This window comes from Primulina tabacum, chromosome 1, assembly GCF_025594145.1.
Source record: "Primulina tabacum isolate GXHZ01 chromosome 1, ASM2559414v2, whole genome shotgun sequence".
NCBI lineage: Eukaryota > Viridiplantae > Streptophyta > Magnoliopsida > Lamiales > Gesneriaceae > Primulina > Primulina tabacum.
Genome location: NC_134550.1, coordinates 55281089 through 55306448, shown reverse-complemented (window position 1 = coordinate 55306448; position 25360 = coordinate 55281089). Strand labels below are relative to the sequence as shown.

General features: G+C 33.6%; 5 protein-coding genes and 1 non-coding gene across 8 annotated transcripts; 3 read left to right on the top strand and 3 right to left on the bottom strand.

Moving 5' to 3' along the window:
* The first annotated feature begins 399 nt into the window (after nt 1-399).
* On the top strand, nt 400-5218 carry LOC142551364 (kinesin-like protein KIN-8A). Of its 2 annotated transcripts, XM_075660573.1 has the most exons (7): nt 400-1330; nt 2449-2722; nt 3005-3055; nt 3160-3252; nt 3335-3700; nt 4055-4735; nt 4872-5218. In XM_075660573.1, the coding sequence occupies exons 1-7, from the start codon at nt 630-632 to the stop codon at nt 4911-4913; spliced, it is 2208 nt and encodes a 735-aa protein (XP_075516688.1). In that variant the 5' UTR covers nt 400-629; the 3' UTR covers nt 4914-5218. The 2 variants fall into 2 exon arrangements, with proteins under 2 accessions (XP_075516688.1, XP_075516682.1); XM_075660567.1 differs by lacking the exon at nt 4872-5218 and having other exon boundaries at nt 4055-4864.
* A 1273-nt stretch (nt 5219-6491) lies between these two features.
* Nucleotides 6492-8654, bottom strand: LOC142519915 (protein MIZU-KUSSEI 1-like). Of its 2 annotated transcripts, XM_075622944.1 has the most exons (3): nt 8638-8654; nt 7945-8378; nt 6492-7621 (listed from the first exon to the last, which is right to left on the bottom strand). In XM_075622944.1, exons 2-3 carry the CDS (start codon nt 8336-8338, stop codon nt 7254-7256), a joined length of 762 nt encoding a protein of 253 aa, XP_075479059.1. In that variant the 5' UTR covers nt 8339-8378; nt 8638-8654; the 3' UTR covers nt 6492-7253. The 2 variants fall into 2 exon arrangements, with proteins under 2 accessions (XP_075479059.1, XP_075479051.1); XM_075622936.1 differs by lacking the exon at nt 8638-8654 and having other exon boundaries at nt 7945-8430.
* On the bottom strand, nt 6495-6655 carry LOC142521166 (U1 spliceosomal RNA). Its single transcript, XR_012814087.1, has one exon. It is a non-coding gene; the product is annotated as a U1 spliceosomal RNA (small nuclear RNA).
* Nucleotides 8655-13058: 4404 nt separating the features above from the next.
* On the top strand, nt 13059-15927 carry LOC142551355 (single-stranded DNA-binding protein, mitochondrial). Its single transcript, XM_075660556.1, has 5 exons — nt 13059-13362; nt 13957-14183; nt 14778-14878; nt 15521-15601; nt 15725-15927. The coding sequence occupies exons 1-4, from the start codon at nt 13132-13134 to the stop codon at nt 15598-15600; spliced, it is 639 nt and encodes a 212-aa protein (XP_075516671.1). The 5' UTR covers nt 13059-13131; the 3' UTR covers nt 15601; nt 15725-15927.
* Nucleotides 15928-17831: 1904 nt separating this feature from the next.
* On the top strand, nt 17832-21881 carry LOC142551348 (protein MICROTUBULE BINDING PROTEIN 2C-like). Its single transcript, XM_075660544.1, has 5 exons — nt 17832-18158; nt 18271-18354; nt 19311-19643; nt 20747-20965; nt 21464-21881. The coding sequence occupies exons 1-5, from the start codon at nt 17940-17942 to the stop codon at nt 21614-21616; spliced, it is 1008 nt and encodes a 335-aa protein (XP_075516659.1). The 5' UTR covers nt 17832-17939; the 3' UTR covers nt 21617-21881.
* Nucleotides 21882-22452: 571 nt separating this feature from the next.
* Nucleotides 22453-23289, bottom strand: LOC142513603 (protein BREAKING OF ASYMMETRY IN THE STOMATAL LINEAGE-like). The gene is made up of 3 exons (XM_075619732.1): nt 23014-23289; nt 22748-22911; nt 22453-22661 (listed from the first exon to the last, which is right to left on the bottom strand). The coding sequence occupies exons 1-3, from the start codon at nt 23287-23289 to the stop codon at nt 22565-22567; spliced, it is 537 nt and encodes a 178-aa protein (XP_075475847.1). The 3' UTR covers nt 22453-22564.
* Nucleotides 23290-25360: the final 2071 nt, after the last annotated feature.

Genomic DNA, 25360 nt, shown 5'->3' with positions numbered 1-25360 from the left:
AAAACTTTGGCAAAAAATTTTGTGAGACGTTCTCACGGGTCGTATTTTGTGAGACGGATCTTTTATTTGGGTCATCCATGCAAAGAATATTACTTTTTATTGTGAATATCGGTAGGGTTGACCCGTCTCACAGATAAAGATTCGTGAGACCGTCTCACAAAAGACTTACTCTAAAACTTAATATACTTGTATTATTCAATATTAACTCAAATTCTACACTAATTAAAGCTACAAATAGTTGTGTAACACTTAGATTTTAATTTATTATCTTGTTATTCGTCGATCGTCACATCTCACTAGTAAAATATTCTTATATCATTATATATGATATTTGTTAAAATAAAAAAATTTATGGTGTTTTTGGATTTTGCAAAATGGGCCGAGAAAATTAATATTTATTGATGGGCCACTGACCCAACCCAGCTGATACTTTCCGACCGTTACAAGCATGATCCCCCTTGCACTCTGGAGTTCAAAAACATCTCCTTTCCTAACCGTCAACCTCTTTCATATCTACTGTTCATAATTCGAATTCCAAAACCCCGAACCGAAATCACAACCAATCTTGATTCTCTGTCACGACTTACTAATTTCCCAGCTGCGTTGATCAAGAAAACACTCTGTGTAGGATGCCCGTATCGACAAGATCACAGAATTCGAGCAGCCAATCACAGAATGATGGGAATCAAGGGAGAGGAAGCAGAGCGCCAAAGAAAGATCCACAAGAATACACCCAGAAGATGGGTGTAAACCCGCACCATGGCCTCAAAGAGAAGATGAAAGCGTTGACCCTTTTGTACGAGCAGCAGAAACGGGGTCTCAAGGAGCCTCGATTTTTGACGCACCCGAGTGTCGACCTCGTTGGTTCTTCCAAGAGAGATGAGAAAGAGAACAAAATTTTGAAGAATGTGATGAGGGAGTACGCATTTAGTGCTCATTTGCCGTATAAGTTGCCACCACGCCCAGTTATTGATGATTTTAAGGAGACAAAAAGGTCGAGTACAGTGGTGAGGAAACTCTCGATGGGGCCTAATGTGGAGTTAAGAGAAGCTAAGAAGGAAAATACCCAAGAAATGGGGAATCTTGCTGAGAAGACGAGAGGCGGGGTGAGCCGGATTCTTGTGTTTGTGAGGTTGAGGCCAATGTCGAAGAAGGAAAAGGAATCTGGATCAAAGTGTTGTGTGAGAATCGTGAATAGAAGAGATGTTTATTTGACGGAATTCTCGAATGAGAAAGACTACCTTAGGCTAAAGAGGGTCCGTGGACGACACTTCACGTTTGATGCTTCCTTTCCGGAGTCTACTAACCAACAGGAAGTTTACTGCACAACGTGAGCGCTTAAACTATGATAATCTCTTCTATAATCCATTTCGTTATCTTTTCATAAGATTGCTGCGAGTCAGCAAAATTAGTTTCAAGTATCCTTTTTCTTGTGTTTCGAAATGAACCTCAGTTAATTATCATGGTCGGAAACTGCTTGATTTCATTTCTTTTGGTGCTATTGATCGTCAGAAGCTTAAAGGCAGAGTAGCTGCTAATCATTCTTTTTTAACTGAGAAATTAGAGAATGACCTTTTTATGATGTTTTGTAATATTATTGTGTTTTATAATGAAAGAAATGTGTACATTTCGAGCTTAAACACGGACTGTATCTAATTTCTGACATGCATTATAACAATCGATTTTCTTGTTCATATTCCTCTTGATATTCACTGATTTCCTCCAATTATAAAACACATCTTGTTCATCTTTGCCTTTGATGAAACATGACTTACACGAATGGTGCCTTGGAGTCCTTGTGCTTCATGAACTTGTTGAACTTTTAAGTAAAATTGTTATTTGTTTTTAACAGGGAAAAAAACAAATGCATACAATTCTTGCTAAACATGGACTTTATTTAATTATTGAATTGTATCAATTTTCTTGTTCCTTTTTACTGAATGGGAATCCTATACGTTTTTATTCAAATCTTTTCCAACTTTAATCTATCCAGAAAACTCATTTCTTCTGTCAGATGGCATGAAACAAATAGTCCGAGGGTACTTTTACTTTTCCTTGGTTGTTGAGAAACTTTGGAGTAATTAACGACCTCAATCTCCAATGGTAATCCTAGTGTAATACTGTTTGTTTATGATATGTAAATAATTTTTTTTAGTTGTTCGACCAGAAGAACCGAAGAAATCATGCTAATTTGAAATGCTTTTTGGTAACTACAATGTAGCTCCAGTCTCCAGGGGGTGGTAATGTCTTCTTCCTCATTACGGCTTCATGTTAATGGTTCTTTGATCCTAGATTTATGCTTCGTACTCATCATTTATCTCCTGGAAGGATACCTACATTGAGTCATATGATTATTTCATATTATAATTTGTGGTCTTGGATATCCGTTTTCCTTATAGGAATTTTATGGACAAAATGTTTTACGTTAATATGATTTTAATTTTTCAGAACAGAAGAACTTGTTGAAGCTGTTTTGCAGGGAAGAAATGGCTCGGTCTTCTGTTATGGTGCCACAGGAGCAGGAAAAACTTATACAATGCTTGGTACGGTTGAGAATCCGGGGGTGATGGTCTTAGCTATTAAGGATCTCTTCAACAAAATAAGGCAAAGGAGTTTTGATGGACATCATGCAGTCAATCTATCTTACCTCGAGGTCTATAACGAAACTGTAAGAGATTTACTGTCCCCCGGAAGGCCTCTAGTTCTCAGAGAAGATAAGCAGGTTTGATTTTTGAAAATATGAAAAATTACTTCTTTATATTTTAGCCATCATATTTAATTCCTTCCCATATTTATTTTCTGGCTCCGAAGGCCTCTCTGCTTCTAGATATTGGTCATTGTTTTACAAACAATGGAAAGAGTGTCAGAGATAGATTCTTGTTGGAGGTGTGAATCAGAGATAAAAGTATAGTGGACAAAAATACTTCATTATCCTTGAATGTACATAAAAATCATATCACTATTTAATTTCTTTATTGACCAAATATTGTGCAAAACTTTTCAGGGTATTCTGGCAGCAGGTCTTACTCAATATAGGGCATTTTCCACAGATGAAGTATTTATTTTCTTATTCACTCGATTCGTTATCAACTAAAGGCTTCTCTTCACCGAAGTTCATGGAATGTGTTATTGAAATTTTTTTCCCCAAAAAAATTATAGGTAATGGCATTACTTCAGCAAGGGAATTTAAATCGTACAACAGAACCAACTCGTGCAAATGAAACTTCTTCCAGATCACATGCAATACTGCAGGTGATTCTTATCCTTACCTTTTGCAGAGTTTAATAACAAAAACTGCTTGCTAATATTGCTTTTATATGCCATACAACTTCAGGTCAATGTTGAATATCGAACAAAAGATGCTCTAAACAATGTTGTCAACAGAATAGGAAAGATTTCACTTATTGATCTAGCAGGTTCAGAGAGAGCTATCGCAACTGATCAGAGAACCCTTAGATCTCTCGAGGGTGCCAATATTAATAAATCACTTCTTGCCTTGAGCAGTTGCATTAATGCCCTCGTTGAGGGTAAAAAACACATCCCATATCGTAATTCGAAGCTCACTCAACTGTTAAAGGACTCCCTTGGTGGAGCTTGTAATACAGTGATGATTGCAAATATTGGTCCAAGTAGCTTTTCATTTGGGGAAACACAGAACACACTTCACTGGGCGGATCGAGCCAAAGAGATCCGTTTAAAGGTCAGCCTTCAAATATTAAGCTTCTTGCATGTGTTCTACTAATCCCCTCCCCCATAAAAAAAGGGAAAAAAAGACAAGAAGGAAAATAACTAATGAAACTTTTGTTTTTTAAGTAATTTTCTCCATGTAGTTGGTAGTTGGAGAAGCTGCTTTAGCTTAATGATTTCAATTGTCCATTGTACATCTTCTTATTCTTTCTTTTTCTTCTCCTCCGATTCTTTGATTTTTGTCCCTTTTATTTCTGTCTTGATTCTTCATCAATTTTATGTCTACACAAACTTCTCCAGTGACAACACCTAGCACCAAGTAAAGCCACTTTTCAAAATATTTACAAAGTTTGTTATTTGGTTGCAGGCTTCTGAAGTAAATGAGAAAATGCAAATACCAGATTCCGAAACAGATCAAGCCAAGTTGTTGCTCGAGTTACAGAAAGAAAACAGAGAATTACGAGTGGAGTTGGCTCGTCAACAACAAAAGCTGCTAACCATCCAAGCACAAAACTTAGCCTTAAACTCCTCACCCACCCCTTCCACGGTCTCTTCTCTCCTATCCCCGGCTCCATCCTCGTGTCAGCCAAACGAAAAACGAAAACCAAGGTCGTTTTTCTTGGAGAACAACTGCTTCACACCTGAATCGAAGAAAAAAGTCGGGACTGAATCTGTCAGAGACCTTTCGAAAACAGTAAAGGCGTTGGAGGCAGAAATAGAGAGGTTGAAGAAGGATCACACATTGCAGATAAAACAAAAGGATGGTTATATTAACGAGCTTTCACGGAAAGTTGAAGCATTAAGCCGAGTGGGTGGTGGCGAAGGGGTGGCAGGGGTTATCACCCGATCAAGATTGAAGGCGAAGGAACCAACTAAAGGCGACTCTAAGTGCCCTTCTCATCGCTTTCTGTCTCCTGCCCCGACTGCCAAGAAAAGAACCTTTTGGGACATAACGGCAGCTAACAGCCCTTCTGTCGCTACAATAACTGGACGAAAGACTCGAAGCCATTTTCTTGCTGGTGCTGCAGCCCCTTCTATGCTTCTACAGGTACTCCATGATCAAGAATTTCATATCTCAAATCATTGCTTTCTTTTTTTTCATCTTCAAATCTTGAACAGCTTTTAGCTGCTGCTAAACTATTATTTTCGTTTTCCTGGTGCCTCGTGCCGTGACGACTTTTTAGCCTGGTTTTTCTCGCCAAATTACCGAAATATTGCAGAGTTAGAGACATCTCAAGAGCCGGTATCAATTATTTTCATGAGCTGAATGAATTGAAGATCAGTCCCAATTGATCAGACGCGATCTGCTTTCCTTACACCCATGACAAGATTAGAAGTACGAACTACACCATTTGAATTATTTTCATGAAAGAAGAACTAACAGTTTTTATGGAACTAACAGTTTTATTAGTTCCCATGGCTACAAAACTTGGTAGTTTTTATATCAAATCGTTGTTAATTGTAGATGCTACAATCTTCTTATTTATGGTTTTCCTGAAATTTGTGGCAATAAAGTGTCATTGTATTAAGTGATTGCAAGGGAAAGTTAAAAAAAAAAGGAAATAAACTTATTAGACAATATTTTCTAATTAAAACCCTCATTTATTACAGTGTTTAAGACATAAATTAATGTCAAAATTTGTGTCAGACGATCTCACGGGTCATATACTGTGAGACGGGTCTCTTATTTGGATCATTTATGAAAAAATATTATTTTTTATCCTAAAAGTATTACTTTTTATTGTGAATATCGGTAGAGTTGACCCGTCTCATAGATAAAGATTCGTGATAACATAACCATACTATGTACGTATATATAAACGTCTAAAAATATAATAAGTAATTTCTATCAAAATTGATTGTCAGATAAAAAGATAAATTGAAGTCTGTTTTAAAATAAATAAACAACAAAGTGCATAATGAAACAAGTTTATTTCATTTTCTTCATTTTTTTCTTATTTTTTTTTAAATATAAAAAATATAGCTAATTAAAAATCAGTAAAAATAAAAAAAATGAAAATAGTGTAAATTCGTAACAGAATCCGAAAATGATGAAAATAATATTTCAATTAACTTTTGCATATATAATGAAACAAAATTTCATTTATTTTTTTGAAAAATTAATCTCATCTGAGTTGTAATAGTTAATTGGGATGTGAAAATGATAAATAAAAATAGAAAACTATGTAACATAATATTTAGACTAATTTAAAAAATATAGCTTTAATATGGATTAAGAAATTATTATAAAAATATTTATCCTCCCATAAACCCATTTTACGAGGAAATTAGTGCCAATTACACAAATATGGTTTTCATTTTTCATTTACCAAAATATTAACTATTGCCGATTGAACAATCGTTAGAATAAATAATTTTCATGCTAGGGACTTTTCAAAAGAAAAGAACCCTCCAAAGAGTAGTGTATGCGCTGTTTGAATTACAAGGAACACACGGTTTTCTTTAGTAATTAGTAATTAGTAATTAGTAATTAGTAATTAGTAAAAGGTGTGAAAAGTCGGTTAGTTGCTTCAGTGCTTGATTTATACGATGGAGTCACCAACTTCTTGTATAATCTTCCGATGTGGGATCGTAGTTTCCGTCTGTTAAATTCCCAACCCTTCGGCTCGATGAAGAAAATAGGTTGTAGTAGTTAGTGGTTGGCCCATAAATTCACAATTAAAGAATCGTGTGCCCACAATCAAGATTCGTTAAATAAGGAAGAAAATGTTGATAGAACACATAAAAAAATGGAAAGCACTTTCAGTGTAAGCAGTTTGACAAATAAATTTTTAACACTAAAATTGGCAGGGGCCGCGCGAACGCAGGCCCACTCTATCACAAATTACGACGTAGGTTCGACCACTTGGATCGACCTTAGGCAAGTGCCCCTTCCAAGTGCAATGAAGGTCACCGTCCTAGGCCATGGGCCTTCATGATCGCCCATCGACCCCGTCCAGGTAAGTATAAAGCTTCTATATTTTCCTTCAATTTATATTACCATCAGCAATGTTTTCATCTGATTCCTCATTCGATGTGGGATTTTATGAAACACACCAACTATTCTCCTTCCACCTCTACTTGCCAGAATAGAACTTGGTTCATACAAGATCCCGTCATGGACTGGCTATTCGGCTTCAATAACAGATGAACGGATCGGCCCGAGGCCTTGGAAGACTTACTTTTATGGATTTCAAGAATGAATGATTTTGAACAAAAAGATAAAACAGGATAACATGAAGTATTTTATATTCTAAGTTCTTGATTTGTATCATATCTAATTGTTATCCACCTGGGATTTAAGCATTTAGGCACACAGACACTTTTTGACACTAACATATAAGCTATTTACTGAGATCCAACAAGAGTTTTAAGGGGATTTACTACATAACAAATGGGATCTAAAGAACACACATTTTGCGTACGATGATTAAAGTACCTAATTTCCACTTGTTCTTAGGTTCTTTATAACGTTGGAGTCAGAACAGATTACATGAAAGACATTAGAAGATCAGCGATGTAAATGAAATTAATAGATCTGCTTTTTTTAAAAAACAAAACATCAACTACGCTCTGAGAAAGTAAACACTAAGTTCAGGAGCAGTCTTGTTATCGGGATTGATCATGTAGAAAGCCTCAGAATTATTTGCAGTTCCCACAACTCTTTCGAATTTAGCCCTCATATATATCACTGCATCTTCTTCTTCTTTTTCTTTTCCTAGAACACCAGCTCCCATAGATATTGGCTCCACGGTTTTCAATATCTTCCACTCCTTCTCCCCACATTCCACCCTCGTCGCGAACCCGAGCTTGTTCCCGTTACAATAAGTCCTCCACGCCGGCTCGTCTAAGAGACTAGCCTGACTCGTCCGACCTCTGTTCTCACACTCGAAGGCAATACGAACTAGTCCCGGACCCATCTCTCGGACCAACCCTATCAAAAAATCCAGGAATATGTTCTTAGTATACAATATACATATATAAGATCCGAACATATAGATCGCAAGATTTTGAACAACACTTAAGTTGAGCTCGAGCTTTACTTGCTGAATTACGAATATGTTCTTAGTATACATACATAAGATCCGAACATATAGATCGCAAGATTTTGAACAACACTTAAGTTGAGCTCGAGCTTTACTTGCTGAATTACTGCAAAGTATTGATAAGGCAAACTAACATGAGTTACATGTATACATGGACTTACATACGTATGTATATTCACGATGCATGATATATTATATTGTTTGTTCTTGCCTGTTATTGGTGTTGCGAGTTCAACCAACAAACTCGGGGCTGATTTCGCATCCTTCTGGAAAGCCAGATGCGCATTGCCACGCTTGTTTCCGAAAAGGGTTCCCAGAACTAGTCGCCGCGATGCTCGAATTCTTATGAAGGAATTTAGCACGGCTTGCAGCCTGGAAACAGCGAATGCAGCTTGCAGTTTCTTTCTCCTTGGACGACAAGATTTTCCTGCTTCCACCTCTGTGAAATCGTTCTGATCATGTTTCTTGGACGAAGATTTCAATATCTTCTGTGGTTCTTGGAGGAAAAAGCTGGACACATTGCTTTTATCACTTTTCTCTTCAATATTGCTGATCTTTGTTGTCCACTGGAAATGCTTCTTGGTGGATATTTTCTCGTTATTCATTATCCTATGAACTCGTGGAGATTAATGAGGATGCCAAGTCCTATACATATATATACTTATTATTATTATTAAAATTCCAAACCAATATTTAACGATGATGGATTCATAATAAAACACCAGATAATAAGTTATTAATTAACTTTTCACATTTGGAAAAGCTACCTCCCTTGCAAATATATATGCTGAAGAAATACCAAATGCCAATATTCTCTTTACTATAATTTTCACTTATGGAAATACAAGAAATATGTTTCAAAACATTAACAAAAATTTTTTTAAAAAAAATGTCTGAAATGTACCTCAGATTGGTAAGGCCAATCAGAGACTAAATCTGATTTGTCCCTTTTGTTTTCTGACTCTATTTTATTTTCTCTGTCTTTTCTTCACATTTAATAATTAATTATATAATTATTAAAAGAGTAAATAAAGCTAAAAAGAGAGATGCCCCCACTATCTCGGGATTGGGAAAATAAGATCATAATTCACTTCTGTAAGATCTGTCTTTTGACCAGTCACATATTTTTTATTTTATTTTATTTTTTAAAAAGAAAAGAGAATCTAAGGAGACAAAGGATGTGTTATGTTACTTTCGTGGAGCCAAAGTGAGATAAAGTAAATTCTTGGCTCATTAACTGAGTGGTAAGGGCAATTTTCAATATTTACCAATTTGATTATATTTTACTTTATGAACAGGAAATTTTGTTCTTAGATTAATAATAAAAATGATAATAATTGTATCTAGATTCGGGCGTATGGGAATAAATTTTCTGCCTAAAAATTAAGAGAGAACGAAAAATAGAGTTTTAACCTCTAAAAAGATTGGGTCTACAGGCATTGATCGAACCACAATTGATTCGTGTAAATAGAAATAAAAAGAGAAAATAAGTTTTTGAAAAATAAAAGCATTTAATCCCAACAAATATTTTCTCTTTATCATATTTATATATTTAAACCAACACAAAAGTGAGATGGTCTCACTTGTCTATCTTATGAGACACATCTTCGACTCGACCTACTCGTGAAAAAATATTACTTTTTTTCACGGCAATTATGAAACGGGTCGACTCGTCTCATGAATGTAAATATTTTGTATTTCTCATTAAAGACTTACTCTTAAATCAAATCATTTCATTCAAGTGGAGTCCAATGGAGACCACGACTTTGAGCCAAAAATAAAGAATTTCAGCTAGTGAATTTGAATTTTGAATAAGTAGTAGAGTACTTAAATCTAGCTTTTTCGATAAAGGGCTTTCATCGATAAATTTTTGTATACGTCTTGAATTATCTATATAAATCCGTATAATTGTGCCTTCTATTCATCTACAAAATAGCATATTCTTTTTCTGCACAGCGGGGAATACAACTCTCCCGCTGAATGTTCATACCCACTCATGTTGTCCACTATTTACAGAAGTTTCCCTATTTTGCATTTTCTCCATAGTTGTTAATATAATATTGAGTAATTTCTTGCGAAACGGTCTTATTGATCTATTTTTATTTGACTGAGTCAACCTAATACAAATTTAAAGTGAACAATTATAGTTTTAGCATAAAAATGATATTTTTTTCATTGATCGGGTCATGTTAGACATCCGTCTCACAAAAATAATCTATGAGATCATCTTACAGACTTTTTGTGTAGAATATTTGGGTAGGATATGTATATTCAATCTTCATACGGGATATGAAAATGTTGATGAAATTGCATACCCAATTGGATGAAGACGGACGATATGAAATCTTACCCAAATCCGACTCATTGTCATCTCTATCCGATATAAAACATAAATATAATTATCTTTGTTTGGATTTACTTTATGTTGTATATATCTTATTATATATATTAGTGTAATCAATGTGTTTGTTATATAACAACTAATATCTCATATGTGTGATGTATAAACCGTATTTTCTAAAAATTCTGTCTATGTAATAAAACATGAACACAAACTAATTCGACAATTACTATTACATTTTATGTATGGAAAAAAATATTATTACGACTTACGAAAAACTTGCTTAAATATAACATTTATCAAAGTTTCTTAGTTTTCGTCTATGTCACATGATAAAATTTTGTGTTACTCTCATACTAATATTTACTCATGTCGTGAAATATCAAAAATATATTATCATACATTATTTTTCAGATTAGTTATAGTTTCATTAGAACTAGTTACTCTGCACACGCGATGCGTGTGTGTACAATTTTTTATATCATTATCGATGGACTAAAGTGAAATTTGACAAATTATGGAAGGACTAAATTGATATTTCAATTGTTGAAATAACAAAAATAAAAATATAGTGTGTGTTGAAATTGAAAAAAAAAAAAACAAAAAACAAATAGTAATATTAGTATCATATAAGGGTAAAATTGGAAGATTGTGTGTTGAAATTGAAAAAAAAAAGAAGCAAAAAACAAAAGTGTAATAGTAGTATCATATAAGGGTAAAATTGAAAGAAAAGTTGGTGTACTCTCTAGGTAGTTATTATCATGTCTCATACTTAATAATATAGTATAGATAGTATAGATAGTATGGATAACCGACAATAATTATTAATCCATTGAAAATTATTAAGTATATACATATAATGTCGAAAACAAGGTCTCCTATTTAAGTCTTGTAAAGTATAATCAGTAAATTAATATACCGATTTTATTTTGAAAATTAGATTCTTCGTTAAAATATCGAAACTATTATTTGATATATTATATATCATTTAAGTTATTTTAATTATATTGTAACTGCCAGTTAGAACAAAAAAAAATCCTAACTTTATTTATAGTAGACATATTGTGAAACGGTATATAGATCTTTATCAGTAAGACGAGTAAACTCTACTCATATTTATAACTATAAGTAATTCTTTTGACATAAAAAATAATATTTTTTTATGAATAACTCAAATAGAAGATTTGTGCAGGGATGAGTTTGACTAAACCCGATATCCACCTCATAAGTATAGCATGTTCAATATGAGTTTGACCCGTTGAACCCACAAAAAATTATATTATTTTTAAATTTTATTCAATATAAAATTAAAAATATTACAAATTACCATTAAAAATACTTTTCAACTTTATTCATGAGCAGAAAATTTTTTATCACAAGTTAAAAACTATCAATTTTATATTTAATTAATTTTCAATACAAAAAGTTATAATTATATATTTTCATATGTAATATATCATAATAGAATAAAATTATTTCAATCTTAAAAAGATTATAACATAAAATTATGGATAAAATATTTATTATTCAACATAGATTTAACACGGATCATTGTCGTATATAGTTTTATGATTGTTTAAATTTACATTTGGATGGTCCAATTAGAGCGGTATAGGGCCGTAAACGAATCGAATCGAATCGAATTTTATGAAATTTTCAGTATTCGAGCTCGAGCTCGAATTCGAATAAACATATTCGAAGCTCGATTCGAAACTCGAACTTTTATTATTTTCGATTCGAACTGAGACTCGAGTTCGAATTCAATTCGAACTCGAATAATATTATATATATTATATATTATATATAATATGTATATATATATATTCGAACATTATATATATATATATATATATATATATACTTAATAATATTTTATTTATTTTTTAAATATAATGCTAAAGTTCGCGAACAGTTCGCGAACAATCGAACAATATAATTTTAGCTCGAATTCGATTCGAAAAATATTCGAATATGTTCGAGTTCGGCTCGAATTCGATAATTTCGAATTCGAACCAAATATTATTCGAACCGGCTCGAAAAGTTCGTGAACGTGTTCGGTTCGTTTACACCCCTAGAGCGGTAGCCATCTTTAGATAAAACAAAAAACAAAAAACAAACGAATATGATTCATCTCGCCTTCATTTTCGAATAGAAAAAGTAAAAAAAAAACATAGCTCTAGATTTGTTTTATTCTAATTATCACCAAAGATGTTAATATTTCATGTTTCGGTTGAGGGTGGTTTTTTTGAGAAACCATATAATATTTTATTTCGAAAATTTTCTTGAAAAATCAAATGATGAATCACTTTTTCTTTAGATGAGAAAATGTTCTATTTATATGCTTGACAAAAGAATTAACTTATCTCATAAATAAGTATTCGTGAGACCTTCTCACAAGAGACTTATTCTAAAAAATAATAACATATATATACATGTGTGTGTATATAATGATAAGTGAATAGCATCAATATTGTGAGATTTAAGTAAACAACTGGGTGCAACTTCATGAAATACACGATCAGCATCCCTCCGACAAAAGAGTCACGTCTCCTATTAAAAAAAATCAAAGGTGAATGACGAAGGCTGAAAAATAGCTTAAATGACATTAAAATCATCATATTTATAGTAAATCATGGTCTTATGAATCTTTACTTGTGAGACGAGTCAACTCTATTCATTTTTACAATAATAAATAATATTTTGACATAAAAATAAATCATTTTTTATGGATATCTATAATAAAATATTTGTTTCATAAAATTGACTTGTTTGTACTAATGCGATTGCGTCCAACCCAACCAATTCCACAGTGTAAACTCCAATTATATCTCCTCTAATATATAATTTGAATATTTCCATATTATAATCGGAGAAATTTGTAAAATTAAATACATTTTGAAGATAAACAGTGAACAAAAATTAAAAAAATAATATAATTATGATTAATGTAAGTATATATACAATTTTTTAAAATGTGCAAAAAAAAAAAAAAGCTGATTCATCCAACACGCACTAGGGTTTAAGCTCAAGAGGAGACAGGGGATACGCAGCAAATCAATGGCTTCTTCACTTTCAAGAAAGCTTTGCGGTGGAATTTGTACCAGGTACAACGCAAGAGCGAACACCCCTTTCGTTTCTTTCTGCACAAAAAATCTACTATCTGCAGAGACAGAGGCAGATTCTGACTCTGATTTTGAAACGGCCCATCTTTCCTCATCAAAGCAGCAGCAGTTTACGGGCAATACTGAGCGAACCCTCGAAAACGGTTTGGACTTGGGAATTTACAAGGTATTTTTTTTAATAGTGTTACTTGTTTTTCATTTTCAGTCGGTACATTTTTTTAAAAATGACCCTTTCCAAGTGTAACATGAAAAGATCATTTTTTTAAAAAACTACACCCTGCACAGCAATTTCGAGTTCAATTAACGCCGTTTCAAGTCTTTCTGGTGCAACGCATCATTTTCTTGTTTTCATGCCTGTACGGGGCTGTACGCATGCAGTTGATACATATGTTGGATTTGGGATTTGGAATCTGATTTAGATAAATGGCCACTTAATTATGGACTCAGCATAGCTGAACTAGTTGTCCCTTTCTGTCAAATGCTCAATTGAATGGATTACTATGTATTATGACCTGGCTTAGTTTGATCAGGTTTTGGGCAGTGTTGATCTCTCTCATTAAAATTATGCATGTCTCTTCTCATTTATTAAGCACAGACGACATATCAATGTAATGTGACTGTATACCAGCATAACTTGTGGTAGTGTGTTAAGAAATGTTATATGCATAAGATTTTGTTACGTTATTTGTGCTACAAAATTGTCAGTCCATACAGGTTGACTATTGTGATGTTTGATCTGGGCTTGGATTTTGAAAAGCAGGCAATATTGATCGGGCAATTGGGACAGGCTCCTATACCAAAGAAATTAAAGAGTGGGAGGATAGTGACTCTGCTCTCTATTGGAACTGGGGGCATCCGGAACAACAGGAGGCCTTTGGATAACGAAGAACCCAAGGACTATGCAAATCGTTGCGCAGTGCAGTGGCATAGAGTTTCATTATATCCCGAGAGATTGGGAGAACTTGCAGTGAAGAATTTTGTTCCCGGGTAACTTTCTATTTCTAGTAAAACTTGGGTCTGTGGACAGGTGCATTCTCTGAGCATTGTGTGCAAATGGAAAATGTTAATTGTTTTCAATTATCAGAAATTTTATGAGAAGAGCTCCAAGAAATGAAAAGTATGGGGATGGATTGTGATTTGTAGTTTGAAATAAGCTGTTCAAGAATTTTTTATATTGATTCTTGTGTTTATGCAATTTAATTAGGGTACAAGGGATTGTTAAGCCTGCGTGTGCAGATGTCATTCGTACTGATTCTATTACTATGTGAAACTATAAATAGTTTTAAATCGAGGAACTGGTCTGCAACTTTTCGTGGCAATGGAGAAGTCAATCTCTCATGCACAGTTGAACTGATTTATTTTCGACTCACATCACCTTTGTGCATAGCATGGAGTAATTTTCTTTCAGCTCACACAGCATTTACTCATGATTCATGAAAATCAAGTAGGAACCCCTTTTTTTTTCTTTGTTTTCCACCAGCTCTATTTTTCCCTGCATCCAGCCTTTCCAATTCCCCCCATTTCATAAAATTACATATTTGTTTTGAGTTCTGGTATTTGATTGAGTTTTACCCATCGTAGTTCTATCTTGTATGTGGAAGGGAATCTAGAGACAAAAATCTTCAATGATCCCATAAGTGGTCTTGTTCGGCGAATACGAGAGATTGCTGTAAGAAGAAACGGTAAGCTGACTTTCAATTCATATGCTTCATTGTGTTAATGTTCCTTATGTGATTGATTGTTTACCGCCTGTAAACTGTTATTTCATTATATCCATGTACTAGTGAAGTCTGTGGGTCCTAAATCTGAAGATAGAGTTCCCACCTTGAAATCTTGTGAGATGTAATTATTTTAATATGATGTTCATGACCTCATGTAAATTACATGTTCTGAAAATTATAAATGATATTTACCCTTTGAATTATTGTCTTCATTATTAATAACTTGCCCAATTTGGCGTCGTGATACAGCGTGTGGTGCTATTGTTTAAACTATGTCAAGCATCAATAGGTAAACAACCTAGCTCGAGTTAAAGTTCAAAGGTTTTCTGAGCTGCTGAGAATGAGGCCAGACGTTGTTAGAATCTTGACTCGAGTTGAACTTGTTTGTTCCCTTATGTATTTTCCACTTCTATGGAAAATGCCCATACATCATTTTCTCTTGATCATCTAGTTATGAATGAAACCCAGTTTAGTTCATCAAACCTGTGATTTGTTGGATCGTTGTATAATCTAAGTACGCTCTTGCTACTTTCTTGGACTGGACTTTTGCTCCGAATTACGTTGTGATTATGTGTCTGAACTACGATTATCTTGGTCTTGCAGGTCGGGTTTTGTATTTAGGGAACGGAAACGATGCCGAGAAGCTATCAAAAGTTGATTTTGGAGGGGTTGGTTATTATTAAGGTGAATTTAAAAATGGGAGAGTAACCAGTTTCGCTGTCCTTTTGGTCAATTCCTTGGTCTGCCTATGTTGGTACGACCATCTCGATCGCCTTACCCTTCTAACTTCCCCTTTTTTCATGCCAGGGTATCGATCCTGTCTCGGAAATCCAAAGCAAGCTGAGCCGGTTTTTTGGGGTGAATCTATAAAAATTGTGTTCCAGGTTTAACGCTGTAAATCATAAAATTATTGTCGCTGTGGATGATAAGTTCGAACTATAGTTGAGTGACAATGGTTGGGTACCTCGTGCAAGACATTTTTTAACCAAATAAAGGGCAACTTGATTGCTTTCGCTGGTATATATATATATATATATATATATAATGTAATGCATGTTAGGAATTCTAGGGCAACTTGATTGCTTTCGCTGGTATATATATATATATATATATATATATATATAATGTAATGCATGTTAGGAATTCTAGGGCAACTTGATTGCTAACATATATATATATGTATGTATGTTTGTATGTATATGTATGTATGTATGTATGTATGTCTCCACTACCACCATCCGGCCAAGTCTTCTCAGCCCATTCAAACATTATCGGATTCCTTACCTAAAGCAGTCGAACAACATATTGCCAAATCAAAAAAGAAGTACGAGTCTGCACTAACTTTTTAAATATATATCTTTTAAAATTTCATATTATATCGATGTCTTGATATGTATATATTTTTGGAACTCACTATTTTTTTGATATTATAATAACCCTTCAGTTTTATAAAACATTATTTTTCTTAGTAATATAATTTAATGATCTTTAATATTCAAAACTATACTCTTTCCGTTTCAATTATATAGAATTTTTTTCCCGTAGTTTCATATATACGGTTCAATTTTGTATGTTTAGTGTCATTTTTTTTATTAATATACTTCTGTTAACTAAGATTTATAATACGATCAAACATTTGTTATACGATCAAACATTTTTTGAATGAATTAGATAAGAATAAAATAAAAATTTGTATGTAATTTTCAATTATTTTCTTAATATATTTGCAGGCAAGTTTATACATTAAAATAGTAGCATAAAATATATATCCTGCAGATGACGCCGCATCACGCATGCATGTTCAACTCTTCGAGAGCCAAAGTTGTGAAGGGAAATTAATGGAATAAATCTGAATGGTTAAATTACTAGCTACAAAACGAAGAGAAACTTAATTTTTTTGATAATCAAAATACATTATAGTATCTAACATAATTCATAGCCAAATACATGCTTTAGTACATTTCTTCCATTACTACACCAAACTTCTACCCTTACTAGAACTCCAGTACATAATCAATTCATACAGGGGGCGGAGCCACATGCTCTTTTACCCAGGCTTTAGTTCGAGTGGCTCTAATTTTTTTTAAAAAAATGTTTATGTAAATTTTGGAACAATATGATATTAGCCCGAGTAGATCAATTTAAAATATTAAAAGATTCTAGAGTTTAAAATTACAGCTCGGACAAAGCCATATTTCTAGCTCCGCCACTGATTCATACAGAGGATAAACCCCATTACATAAGCACCCTACTACTTAGCAAGAAGGCCAATGAGCACAAAGAACATCAAGACTAAGACAACCCAGGAACCGTGCACATAACCAATGATAAATGGATCTTGCATAATCTCCTACCCCTTGGAGTTATCTTCGCCATATTTGGGAGACTTGAACAGAGTTTCAGGATTATTGAAATCGCTGTAATCGTTCCATTCTGAAATCACCAAACATTCGTCTTCACCACCATTCGGTATCAATGAGTATGTTTCGGGCCTACATCATCGAAAAAACTTACAATTGTTCAACGTGCACCTATAATACAACGTACATTTAAATTTTTTCTTTTCGGGTATCACGACCTTAATTTGAGCCTTTTTGTTGCTACCATACGACGGAAAAATCAAAGACCTTAAATGGTTGCATTTCTACATGCTTCGGACTCGATGGTGGTTTCTTCCCATAGCTTTGACTTGTACAATGAAGATGAAGAAGACAAACAACTCATTAAATCGTGTAATTGAGTTGCGTTTTAGAAAGTTGGTTTAAAAAATTGATAAAATTCAAGAAATATTTGCATCTTTCTCTCAATATTTCAATTATGTGAAGATGATTGACCTATTAAAATAAATTTATATATAAATTTTTTCTATAATTTCAAATTAGATTAAAAAAAAAAACAAATTTCAAATTAATTTCGGGAAATTGGAATAAATATATCCTCGATTTTCAGATCTACTTCTGAATCGAAGAATTGATACGCATTTCACTTCACTCTATTTTTGCTGTAACCATTGAAGAGCAATATGTATAAACCTCAGCAGCAGCATTTGGTAGACTTACAAGAGACCGCCGGGTTCGGTCCTGACTCGGCGTCATGGCTATCTGGCGTGGACGACTCCTCACTCAGTCGCACCTTCTCCTCTCTGTCCGCCGCTGCCGCCACCGCCTCCGCCACCGGCAATGTAGATCGTGTTCTGTTTAACGACCTTGTCGAGATGGTTCCTCTCGTTCAGTCTCTAATTGTAAGAAAACCGCTGCGTTTCAGTTCTTTCCTTTTTATTTTATTTTCGAGAAACTTGGAGAGATGTGTTTACTGTATATTTGTATTTTTCCTGTTTGAAATTGAAACGCTAGGACCGGAAAGCGAATTCTTCGTTTACCAGAAAGGCTTCAATGATCTATACCAAGACTCCGTCTAGAGAATCCCTTTACAAGAAGGTAAATTCATTTGTTAATTTTTTAAGGGTTGTGGAAGGCAATTTGTTTGAGATATTAAGATCAAATGACTCCATACACGAGATATTCAAAATTATTACGGCTTTGTTGTCAAGTACATCTATCCGAAAACACCCACGATCTACTTCGTTTTGGTCCCAAGAGTTTGAAAATTTTAGCTACTATGATGGAAATAGTGGATGAGATTTATTCTTAGTGTGCTTGTCAACCATCCACTGCCAACGGTAATCTTGGCTGCTGAGGCAATCAATAATGGCAAAGAATCAATGCACAAGTATTCAACTTCAGAAAAATGCTGATAAACTTTAGAATAGAAGGTGAACTCGGTTCAAGATCAATTTTTTTATTCACTATAATTTTCTCAGATTAAATCAATGCACAATTATTCAACTTTAGGAAAATCGCTAGCAATCAAATAATCAAGTAACGAGACGCTAGCAATCAAATAATCAAGTAACGAGACGAGAGAAAGCGAAATTTTTCCAGTGGTTCGATGATAATGTGATTACTCCGTTGTTCTTGGCTATCTCGTTGGCACAAGTAATTCACTATTCCAAGTATTCCACGTGGTTTATGGCATTTAGTCTTCCAACTTCAGTGGTGTTGGGTGATATGTTCTTTATGACTTTGGATAAATTACCCCTCAAAGAATATTAACTTTTTTCAATATTTAGACTCGAAGGCTTTCACATAATTTTGTCTTTTAAACTTCTTGTCTTCATTGTGCCTTGCATGCTCACATACACTCACTCACAAACATAAATAGAGAAAGGATTTTGATGCTTAAACTCCAAATGGCTGTTAAATTCCATGTTTGATAACGTCTGCTAGTTCTCGTTATGAAGCATTCCCATCATGAATTTGACTTACCTTTCGTAGCTGCAAGTGAGTTAAATTTTATGGATTGCAATGCATACTCTTGATAATATTTGCCGCAGAAAACAGGTAGGAGTGCTCTGCAAACTAAAAAACAAAGGGAGGAGCCAAACGAAAATACAACCAATAACCAAGATCGCTGCGATGACAACTTCTCGATTTTTTCCTCGAGGTCGTTACTATCTGAAAAAGATAGAGAAGAACTGATGGCATTACGGGACCAACTAGAGGATCTAAAAAGGCAATTATCAGAAAAGGATGAAGTTCTGAAATCAGCAGAGCTTTTGGAGAGTGAGATGACTTCAATGCACTTGAAGTTCACAGATCTAAAAAATGAGGTTATAGAAAAGGACTCGCTGATTAAATCCTCACAATTACAGCTCTCTGATGCAAAGGTATTAAGTTCATTACTTTGTCAAGTTTTTGTACCGGAGCACCTTGTTATCTTTTCTGAATCTATGTACCCTTATCAAAAAGTGTTTTCCCTAAAACATTTCATGTTCTAGACGTTACCTTCTGTGCTCATTTCTCACTAACTTTGCTTGGAAGACTTCCATTCGCATTTTCATCCACACCCCATTCAATATAACTCCCAAGCATGCGTAATTGTTGGCCAAATTTGGCATAGACATAACCGGACCATGTAAAATCGAGATTTTATTTTATTTGTTTCTGTAGACAATATTTATAAGATATCCGAAAAATGGTTCCATTAGTCTCTCTCTCTCTATTTTGCTATTTCCTATCAAAACTGTCACAATATGATAATCTCAAAACTTGTCCAGCGGCTGCTTCACCCTGATCTAAGCAGCTAAAATTACCATGACCTCCTACAAACGGGTGATTTTAAACAATGTTTAATAACAATTTTAAAACAAACAGCTTAATGCCTTTTATATGTAATTATATAATTATATATGTTAATCATCCGTACCAAGGACCCTCTTTTGTGATGACACATAACCGTCTCCAAAGATTTAAGACCCTACCCAAAATTTAATATTTGAGGCGAGCCACACCAAATAATCAATCCTTTTAGTCTTCATTTATGGCTCGTCTAGGTCTTGTTAATCGAGAATAAATGTGCATATGCGAATACTACATTGGAATATAGTGAGGTTAAGCGAAACTTGTTAAGTGGAACATGGTCATTGCGTAATACTTGAATGGATGTGGCCAACTGTGGATGTGCTGATATACAAATATGTTGTTGTGCTACACATGTTAAACTTAATCATCGGGGAGCAGGTACAGTGATTCAACACTTTATTCTCGTGTGCTTCTCCATGGTTCTCCATTTTTCATTCTAATACTGGTAATGTTGCATCTGAAACTTGCTGTTAGATAAAAAAACTATCATATGTAAATCTCCTACCTGAAAATTTGATTGCCGATGTAGTGATTTTTTTTGTCTGACCATAGGTATACCGTATATTGACATGTGATGTATTTACTTTATCATCTCTCTCTATTCTCAGTGGGATATATATTGTTACAGATTAAGCTAGCAGACAAACAAGCTGCTGTGGAAAAACTACAATGGGAGGCAATGACTTCCAACAAAAAAGTAGAGAAGCTTCAGGGAGATCTAACAAATGTAGAAGGAGAAATTTCATGTTTCATGTCCTTAATCGAAGGCTTGGCAAGGACTGATTTGACTCTTTCTGACGGAGACTATGAATTTGTCTCACACTCTCTTGAAGAGAATTTTGAGTCTGTAAGTTATTTATAAATATAAGCATGATTCTCCTTCTGACCACCCCTCCCCCATTTCCACTTTTTTGTTCTCGAATCTATGTTCCATGTTTCAAATTAAAAAAGTTGTCTGCACAAGTGCATTATATTTGCACAATTTTTATGCTTTTACTGTCCACCCGTTTTATAATTGTTCAGATCCTTTTCCTTTTCTTACTTTATTTTAAAATTTTAAAATATTGTAAGGGTGTGTAGGGATAGGGGGATATTAGATGAAATGTAACAATATATTGCTATGTATAAGCTTGATGCATCATTTAAGTGAGTATTATTTGCATTGAAAGATTTGACATCAAAGTATAGCTTACTAGTTATGTGTGAGAGATCTTAAAAAACCTTTTGTATATGTGAAATTCATTTGTGCTACTTGTTAAATGTGGAAGTATGGACTACATAAACTTTTAATGCCTTGGAATATGCGTGGATGGCTATTTACTGCTTGTTTCCTCAAAATGGGCAGGAATCTTTGACTGAGATAGAGATGCAGGAACTGGAAGCGGCAAGGGAAGCGTATATCGCTGCAGTGGCAGAAGCAAAAGAAAAACAAGACGATGAATCTGTTGCTGCTGCTGCCAAAGCTAGATTTCATCTGCAATCGGTTGTTCTCAAATGAACATGAATATTGGGAAAAATGACCAACTCCATGGGGTGTCCAAATTCTTCATATGCTCGTAACTTACGTATTTTAGTCTAGTTGTCGAAATGATTGTAATATAGTCCTATATAATATCTTACATTTGATGGTGTAAAGCCATTTGAGGGATTTGGGTAAATGGTGAGGTTATATAACTCATATTTCCACCTTTGTTACGTTTTTAACATCTTAAGAAAAGATGAGTCTATTTTGCTAAATTTATCGTTAAGAATTTATAAGTTTATGAAGTCGATAAATTGTTTACATAAATTTTATACTCTTATATTTTATTTTATTTTGATCAAGTTAAATAAGTCATTGAGAGCAAGAAAAGAAAAAACAGGAAATAGAAACAGATTTAGTATGTGAGAAATTAAAAAATAGTGGGAAAATAGATTTTAGGTTAAGCTGGTACTATGGTTTTATTTTTAGAAAAATTAATATGATTTTAAGAGCTTATTTTAAAATATTTCAGTCAGTTCTTTTTAAAAAATAAAAATAAAATTAGCAATTGCTTGCCAACATTTTAATTTTTTTTCCAAAGATGTTTTAATCAACATATTAATCGAGTCTCAAAGACTACCAATCTAGACAACTAGCCAACATGAATCTGATAATTGCATCAGTACTGTTTAGAAAAAGAAATTATTCGATTTTATGGAAATTCAGAATTGCCAAAAAGTCGATTTTTTTATTTAAGATCATATTTTGCATTGAATTTTCATGCACCCTAGCTAGACTCTAAGCACGATAATTTGTCTAAGCATTCCAACAAAATGATTTACAAACAAAAGCAAAAGGAAAGTAAGATGAAACGAGCTAGTTGCATTACATTGAAGTAGTGAATACCAAACACCCCACAATTTACATATAACATGCAGGCCAGCTTATTATCGCGTCGTGACCTGAATCGGGTGCTGCTCTCGTTTAGAATCTGCAGCAGTGAAGAAGCACACTTGCGGCCTCGTGTTTTTCGGCCGATTTGGGCATGTGAACGGGACTCCCTGTCCATTCGATACCCAATCTGCAATGTGATCAAACCAAATTGAGCAAAAGATTTCAATAATGATAAATGTGCATGCATATAATAAATGGTGGGATGAGATTTACTTTGGGAAGGAGAAGGAGTTTGCGCTAGTATCAGATTGGTTAGAGTTACAAGACTCGAAAGAGTCTTCTTCGCATCCCTTGGCCACAATGGTAGCAGAGTCAATCTCTTTGATTTCATCTTCAGGCCATTCACTTTCCATCTCATTGCTCCGTTGTTCCTCGCACTAATCATCAAACAGTACATGAGTGAAATAAAGATAAAATCCGCCAATCACTTTGGAAGCATCGAATTCTCCGAGTTGCGTTTATATTTGTGAGGAACTAACCTTTTTGTTGTTGTCACCATATGTTTTTGAGGGCTTGCTTTCATTGATCAAATGGATAGCTCCATCTTCTCTAAAGCAAAAAACTATGTAATCTTCTTCCGGCCATTTTCGATCTCTGCTTCCCTCTTCGACTTCATTGTCATTAGTAGTACTATTTGCTGTCAAACGTTGAGCATTTGACTCATATTTTTCTTCTTCGTTGCATATTTTGTTTGCAACCGAAGTTTTCACACCCGAATCGTGTGTTTTACTCGAACATTTCGAGTTGGCATTCATGCTTGCGTTTTGCATTTGAGGGAACGTGCTACGGATAGTATCAGATGATTCTTCGTCTAAATACACGAAACAAATAATATGAGTTTCTTGCGAAAACTCCATGTTTGAACTAGCTAGGATCAAGATTGACAAACCACTTGAACCAACCCAATAAGCGTAAGCTAAGACGTGCATGCAATACATACATCAATAACAAAATGATCCTTTTCATACAAGAAAATTTGATGATTTTGAATTGCAAAATCTTACCCAAGGGAAATCTGCAAGTGTTAAAACATGACGCCAGATCTTTTACTCGACATCGAACGAGCCTTGTACAAGGTGAGCTCATGATCCTTGTAGTTCGTTGCTTTAGGTGGTTTTGTCTCTGTTAGTTATGAATGAGATATAGTTTAGGCTATGAAGAGGGAATTGGTGAGATCTTTTGTAAAATTTGAATTTGAAATGAGATGAAATTAAGCATTGAAAGGGAGTTAGTGTGGAGAATAGAGTCGGTTATGATTTTGTAAACATGGGATGTGAGTCAAATGTGGAGATTTATAAGGTAACTATCCATGAGAACGTTGGCTTCACTATTTTGATAATTTTTTTAAAAAAAATCCTAACCAAAGTAGAAAAAAGTTTATTGATGATCAAAAGATATGATGGATGTGAAGTTTTTGAAATAATTATATGAATTAAACACTAAGGAAAAAAGATATGAAAATATGAGAAAATTTTATTTTTGATTTAAGTGTGTATTACATGCATGCACTGCATGTTTTCATGCGTCAAAAATCATTGTGGAGTTCCATCCCATTTTTTGCTGAATAATAACAAAAGGAACGTGTGAAAATAGGTTTAGGATGCAAGAAATTTGAGAAATATTAAAAAAATAGAGTAGCGCTTTTGTGAGACGATCTCACGAATCTTTAACTGTGAAACGGGTCAAACCCTATCGATATTCACAATAAAAAGTAATACTCTTAGCATAAAAATAATATTTTTTCATGGATTATCCAAATAAGATATTCATCTCATAAAATACGATCCGTGAGACCGTTTCACACAAGTTTTTGCCTAAAAATAATAATCAAATTGTTTTAAATTCGGATAAGTAAAGAATACAATAAATTCAATAAATTTTTAGACGACTATATATACACTTAATAAGATAGTGGAAAATATTTTTGTTGTAAATTTTGAAATAATTTCAGAAATTGAGGAATTCATAAAATTAGAAGAAAATATCTTTGAAGTTCATACAATCAAATATAGGATGAACGATTAATTATATTATATCAAACCAAATTCCATATCCAATGCGCAATTGTAACAATATTTTTTTATAAAAAATCAAAATCGTTCGTCACATCACGAAATCTCATATATGTAACAAGACAATGTCGCCATTGAAAGGCCCAACATATTAATTCATTGATTGATCGATGAGCACGGAACCTAGGAAATGATTCCCTGTGAAATAAATGGAGAATTATATATATATATATATATAGTTTTCTTTAAAATTGATTTAACTCAAAAATTATTCATATATACAACTATCAATGATTTAATATAATCAGTATGAAACATTTAATTATAAAAAATCGGATGATCAATATGAAATGAGACATTTAATTATACAAAATCGGATTATCAATATGACAATCCGACAAAAAATAGTAAAAAAAAATTTCAAAAAAATTAATTTCCTCAAAATATATTATCTAAATTCATATATACAACTCTCAATGATTTAATCAATCAATGTGAGATATTTAAGTATACAAAATCAGATGATCCGACAGAAAAGAGATTAAAAAAAGTTTTCGTTAAGATTAATTTAACTCAAAAATTAACTCAAGACAAATTATTTGTTGTGAGATTATTTCGAAAAATGTGAATGAACTCTAAGGCATGTTTGCAACGCTTTCTTTTAAAAAATATTTTCTCCATCGCTTTAGTCACATGGATACGGAAAATTTCTCTCAGGATACAATGGAGATTTTATGACTTTTATATGTGACTAAATCAAATCAGAATCTGAATGCTTTTCTAGAACTAATGATGTCATATATATATATATATA